A 6,838-nucleotide genomic window follows, 5' to 3' on the forward strand; every position below is an offset into this window, starting at 1 on the left:
CAAAAGATGATGGGGATTGCTGAACAAACCTAAACCCCTGCACGCAATAAAGTAAAAGGTGGGCGAAACAAATTTCATGGTGGGTATGGTAATCATTTGGTCCTATTAGAACTTATAGATAGATACTTGCCCCAACAACCAAATATCTGCTTTTTTTTCTTTTTTTTTTTATTATTAAATTTTAGTCATTGTATTTGAGTATGGGTGTAGAAATCTTAATGAATTTTACCCTTAATTTAGGATCATGATATATATATATATATATATATTTGATTAAATTCACAGGTCAGAAATCATTTATCATATTAATTTTTGGATGAGTAGATTTGCCAAATTGATTTCAAGGGTGTGCTATAATTAGTTATGATGCATTGAAATAAATTAATTTTATCTAATTGTATTCTTCTTTATGGTTTCAAAACTTAAATTCTATTAAGTATATTCGTCTATAGTTTGTTGATATCACCAATGGAATCCTATTCTTTCCTATTCATTGGTTTTCAAGTTCATCTAATAGGAATAAAATAATTTTATCTAATTATATTCTTCTTTATGGTTTCAAAACTCAAATTCTATTAAGTATATTCGTCTACAATGTGTTGAAATCACCAATGGAATCCTATTCTTCCATATTCATTGGTTTTCAAGTTCATCTAATACGCATTTTATTCATAGTCAAAACAACAACTCTCTTTGATATTTTCTCCATTTTCCAACCATCAATGTCACAACATCAAAAAGCAATAATCAAGGCTCAGCCTTCCAATCACTTTCAAATAAGAATACATTGCATCGTTCACTATTTTCATTGTTGTGTTTGTTTAACAATTTACGGTGTTTAGATTTTGACCGTTACCTAAGACCTCCGTGTAGTCATTCCTTCTTGCTGCAAATTTCTTTCCACCACATCATCGTTGTTGATAGCTTTATCAATTTTGTGATTGCTGATCTAATCACCATCCTTTATTTCTATTTCTCGTAAAACTTCTTTGGAGAAAGTTTCAGAATCCAAAGGCATACCTTCTATTTTTTATTTTTTTTTATACAACAAAGTAAACCTCACGCCTCCCATGCTTATTGAAGTCAACTCACACCAAAAGCCCTTTGAACTTACCTAAATTTCTTGTTAGTCCCCAATGCAAGCCCCGACCTTGAGACCAAAAAAATAAATAAAAACGTTTAGTTTTATATGATCCAAAACATCATTACCTCAAGAACCTTTGAATCCAGTTGATGAAGTTCTTTTTGTATTATTGGTCCAAAAGCCTCTGAATCCTAGGGATCAACTTTATTTTGGCCAAAAATTATTGAACCTCTGAATCCCATGGATCAACCCCATGAGAGGTCATTGCCAATGAATCGAGCCCATGATGAAGTCGACATTAAGCTTTTTTTTTTTTTTTTTTTTTCATCTGTTAAAGACCACATTTTCAAATTAAAATGTAACAAGTTTTAGTCTTAATTTAAACCGGTCATGGACTAATTAAGATTCATTTGAGTAGAGTTATTTGCTCTTTTATACATTTGGATACATCATTGCTTGGGTAAGCACTACATTTGCAAAGTGGATTTCAATGGTATAATTTATTGAACAACATACATTTGTCGGATTTCAATGGCATAATTTATCAAACAATGTACTTTTGAAAATCAAGGATTCTTCATTGACAACAAGTATTTGACGAGCGTGGATGAAGAAGATGGATTCAAGGGTTCAAATTTTATTAAACTCACATCAATCCTCAATCGTCATGAGTTGGGAGGGTGCTAGGATGAATTGTTGAGAACAAGTTAAAGTTGGGACGCCAATAAATAAAACAAGTGAGTTATTGAGAATAAGTTAAAGTTGGGGTGCAAATTGAAACTGTGTCATTTTATTTATTTATTTTACTTGATTTCTACTCTTTTTTTGGTTTAGTATTTTATATGATCCTAATTATAATTGTTAAACTGCCACTGGAATTATTTAATCAACGGTATAATGTTATATAATGTTGAAATTATAATTTGAGCCAAACCTGGGGAATGTTTGGAGGGTGTCTTAATCTTTAAATGGGTTATGATAAGTAATTAAAGAAAGTAGGGTGTGATAAGTAAAAGTTGGGTTGCCAATAGCAATTCTCAAATTTATTTGTTTTCTTCATTCAAAGTGTACGTGAGAGTTGAGACAGGAATTCTCCAACAGACACCTAATATTATTGAGAGATTCTATTACCACACCTACTTTTGCTAACATCATCCCAATCCATATCTAAAGCATATCTTGGGGTTTCATTAAGAAAAAAAAATTGGTTTTGGTAATAGCTCTCTTATTAACATGACATATTTCCCAAAACTTGTGCAACTCATGCCAAAATCCCAATTCTAGTACACTTTTCATTTTACTTTTCAAAACATTTTTTTTGTTTCCCGTGAATTCATCATTTTTATAATCAATGAATTTATTGATAAATTATCAATGAGATCATTGATACGACAAAATAGATGAAATTTCGTCAAATTCAAGACACGAAATGGAGATTCACCCTATTAAAATGTGGGAGATTCTATATTACCAAACCAACTTTTGCTAACCCAACCCCAATTCATGTGTAAATCAACAGAGAATAAATATACATCTTGGTATGGCGTTAGAGAAAGTTGGTGTGGCAATAAAAGCTCTAAAATTTAAAAATCAATTTTATCTATATTTCCGGTCAAAAGAATTACTTCCCGAAAATGTATGTCCCTATCTCTCCGTTCGTATACAGGAGATGAATTTGTCACTATTTCGATTTCAAACCTAATCTGCAAATCTCCTTAACGGGCGGAGCGTCCCAGTTAACGGTACGTCTTTTCATTTCCTCAAAATCTGAAACACATTCCGTTAACTTGATCGTTTTGATTCTTTTCCTAAGAGTAGCCAGTTTCTTCCCAGCGGCTCGGTCAAAGACTCTCTCCCAGTCGGTCTCCCACTCATCATGGGCATCGCACAGTTGGAGAGACCCGTTACCCCAGTCTGTCCAACTCCATCCCTTGTCTAGTGTTCCCATCACGTCTGCTACGCACGGTCCAGCACACACAGGTTTGCAAGGCCTGCACTTGGCTCCACTGAGTGGACCCGGACTAGAAATAGAGGCGACAGGCACACCGAACCGCATCGGAGGGAACGAGTACTTGCGGTCGCTGATGATGCAGAAAGGAAGGCGATTCGTAAAATATTTGACGCCTTGTGTGGTGAGTTGAGCTTTGAACGCGGTCTCCGAGTTAAGTTGGTTCAAACCAGCTGAGTCGAGTTGGGGAATGAGAGAAAGACGAGAGAGTGCAACAGTTGAAGTATTGAGGTCGCCAATGCCAAGACGGTCGTTGAGTCCGCCGTAACTGGATCCGGGTGGAATTAGATACTGACCCGGTACGAAGTTTTCAGGGTCTAGTGGAGCGGACCAGTAACCGTCAACCCGGGTTCGAATGATCCAGTCGTAGGTGAAGTTATTCTGCATCTGGTACGTTTTGATCATCGTTAGACATCCTTCTACGAGATTGAAGTACTGTAGCAAACCCTGCGCACCACCACCAGAAAACAAACAAACTAAAACGTCAAAATCAAATAAAATCGGAGGGCATAATATTAGCAGTTGGAACTATTGGTAAAGTGCATGCTACTGCGTACACGTGTATTTAGCGGAAGGCAAAAGTTTTTATTTAATTTTAATCTTTTAAAAAGATGAGTAGGAATATAATTTTCCTAATAATATAAAATATTTGTAGATTTATTAGGTTTGCGTGTGTTTAAAGATTAAAAAAAAAAGGCAAATTTAGAATAGATGCTCGTCCATGCAAACCACCTATTCTATAAAACTGCAAAAATGTGGTGAGCTTTTAGCCTTTAGGTGTGAAAATAGAAAATCCTATTAAGAGAAGCCACGTCCCACAAAAAAGGATGAAATGGGACCAAAGAGTATAATAGTCTTAGCGATAATCTCTGCCGTCCATTGGGGACAATAGAACCATACCCCCACCAACCAAAATCGAATTCCTTCAAAACATAAAAAAAGATTACTTCATTTCTCAACAAAGCATACGTTGCCGACTAAGACTAACCTATTGAGATAGAAATCTTAATGCAGGAGGTCTCTTTTGTGGGCCACGTGGCAGTCACTTACCAACATAGCACACAAGAAGTCTAATTTCAATTTTTATTTACCCTACTTCTTTGATGCAACTCACACACACATAGTATTGATAGGAATCTAAATCAATCCACCAAATGGGAACAAGTCAAATTGAAGCCCTTAACCACTTAAAATATATAAATTATCCCGATTAGCAGTTTCTTGTGGTCTCAACAACTCCAACTATCTCAACAACTCCAACTATCGATATGGGTAATGGAATTCGAAAATTTTAATTCCAACACAAGGCCCATCTCTCACCATTTTTTGGGTCTGGACATTTTTTATAACAAAAAAAAAAAAAAAAAATCCACTTGGTTACTCATCCTTTTTGGAGGGAAAATTTCAGTATGGACAACCATAATTGCTACCCATAACACCTAAATGACTCATTTAGGTGTACACGTTGAAAATGATCTTTTAGTCGAATTCTTGGGTACTTTCCTAAGTTTTTCTTATGATTTTTTCATAATCCATAACCCTAGACTCGAAGAGATGTGGTATAGTACACTCTCTCATCAAATCACAAAAAATAATTATAAAAAGAAAAAGAAAAAAAAAGAAAGAGATTAAACTTATTTGAGACAATGGGATTCAATTCGAGATATTCAACCTCCTAAATCCAAAAATCCATAAGAATATGATTAATATTTCTTATTGATTTCTAAATTAATCACAAAAGAAGGGGTGGGGTATTTATAAGTAAAATCGTCAAAATTAACTAATTTGGATTTTATTTTAAAATCTAAATCTACTAATTTTTTTTTTTTGAAGATTTGTCTACTAAAATTTTATCCAATCCAAAATATCTTAATTAAATAATTATTTTTATTATTATATAATACAACCTATTATATTATTATACTCCCTACAACTAATATCTATCACTTAATCCATGGTGAAAACAAAAAGACTCGAACTCAATGTTACAAATGGCCCATCAAGAACCATCTTTGATGAAATGAGGTGCAGATGGTTTCAAATGCCACATTTCCCATCAAAGGAGACCGGTGCTCAGATTACAATCCAACTTACGGGATCATGGGATCTGCATTCAAATGCGAATACGAATTATGAAAACTCTAACGGACACCAAGAATCTCTGACACCACCATTATCAATTGCAGGACGTTCCACAGATACCAGAAGACCTTTCGTGTCATCGTACATCTCGCGAGAATATTTTTTTTTTTTTTAATTTTAAAAAGACAATCAAATATATCGCAAAATTTCACATTTCAAAGAGAAAGATATAAACCTGGATACCATTAGGCGAGTTGCTCGCGGTGAGAACTCGGATTTCTGACTCAGTCTCTGGCATGGGTTTCGGCTCGAAGATTCGAACCGAAGCGAGCCTGGGAGCAACTTTCAAGAGGGAGAACTTGAATGAGTCTCGGTCCAATGGACTGTGCAAAAAAAGATCCGAATTAGGGTAAACCTTGAGAATGTTCTTGACAATCGATGATCCTGTGAGTTCGAACCGTCTCGCTCCACCAACCAGACAGATCGCGATCCTTGAACGAGTCAACTCATCTATCTTTTTCTGCTTCTTGAATCGATTCATCTCCGATTCATCGTTTGGAGAAGAAATAGGAGACGGAGGAAGAGCAGAGTCGTTGTGAATGAATGTTGGAGATTGAGGGGTATGATGGGAAAGAAAAGATTTTATAGGGGCAAAAGTGTAAAATGGGTAGGTTGTTGTGGAGGAAGAGATGGAGAGGAAGATGAGGAGAGAAAGAGTGGGTAAGATAAAGAAAAGGTAACGCCAATCGAGATCAGACACCCATCTCGTAAAGATGGTTTTGGGGTTCTTTAGATTTAAAGACATCTCTTCTTTTACCTATGCTTTGTTGTTTGTGAATCCAAAGATTTCACCCATAAAGAAAATGAGATTTTTTTTTCAAATAGGAGAGGAGTGAGTCTTCTGTTTGAAGGTTTTCTTCATCTTTGTGAGAGAGAAGAAGAAGAAGGACGCACACGATGCTTGCGTGATGAGATGGAATTTTAGAGAGGAGGGCGCGTAAGTGTCTTAATATGGTTGTCTTTCAGGTTGGGATCAATCTCGCACTTCACGGGCTATTTATTTTATGATATCCGACGTTTCAGTATTAGAGTAAAATTTTATTATTGGACGAAAATATGCTTGTTTTTTTACGTGTCGTTGGATTTATTTAGATCCTAGAGCACGGGGAAAAAGGTCGGAAAGAATTGAAGAAACCGTCTGACACGTTATGTTTTTAGAAACGGATTACATGGCCCCCCTTAAGGGTTTTGATAACGTATGCTTAAAGGCCAACGTATATGCTTAAAAACTATTGACTATTTTTTCTTTTTTAATAAATACATTATTGATTTCTTATTATTATTGATAGATAGATTAATGACTCATTATATGAGATTTCATATTCATATTTAGTAATTTTTATTAAAAATGTGTTAATTCAATTAGGTTTTCAAAATAATAGCAACCCGTAAAACCGAATCAAAATCTCTAATCAATAGATCACAAAAGTAATGGAAAAATACATAAAAAATAAATAAATAAAATAACACAAAATATTTTTTACATAGTTCAGCAAATTTATCTTCATCCACGGATGCAAAGAGTCATTCCACTATGATCAACCTCATGTTATATGAGAATCTGAGATCACTTTTTTTTTTTTCTCCTCATTTACAAAGGACTT

The 6,838-nt window shown here is 34.8% G+C and overlaps 1 protein-coding gene across 1 annotated transcript; it reads right to left on the minus strand.

Moving 5' to 3' along the window:
• Positions 1–2,666: 2,666 nt before the first annotated feature.
• LOC147407648 (uncharacterized) lies at positions 2,667–6,201 on the minus strand. The gene is made up of 2 exons (XM_086436299.1): positions 5,410–6,201; positions 2,667–3,539 (listed from the first exon to the last, which is right to left on the minus strand). The coding sequence occupies exons 1-2, from the start codon at positions 5,977–5,979 to the stop codon at positions 2,766–2,768; spliced, it is 1,344 nt and encodes a 447-aa protein (XP_086292425.1). The 5' UTR covers positions 5,980–6,201; the 3' UTR covers positions 2,667–2,765.
• Positions 6,202–6,838: the final 637 nt, after the last annotated feature.

Source organism: Akebia trifoliata, chromosome 3, assembly GCF_017979445.1.
Source record: "Akebia trifoliata isolate Shusen 1 chromosome 3, ASM1797944v1, whole genome shotgun sequence".
In the NCBI taxonomy this organism is placed as follows: Eukaryota; Viridiplantae; Streptophyta; class Magnoliopsida; order Ranunculales; family Lardizabalaceae; genus Akebia; species Akebia trifoliata.

What these genes read in the sequence shown, in the direction of transcription:
- LOC147407648 (XM_086436299.1), bottom strand. Translation starts at nt 5,979, where the DNA reads ATGTCTTTAAATCTAAAGAACCCCAAAACCATCTTTACGAGATGGGTG. An exon ending in ACTCGCCTAATGGTATCCAG is followed by an intron (nt 3,540 to 5,409) that starts GTTTATATCTTT and finishes GGTGGTGCGCAG; the next exon opens with GGTTTGCTACAGTACTTCAA.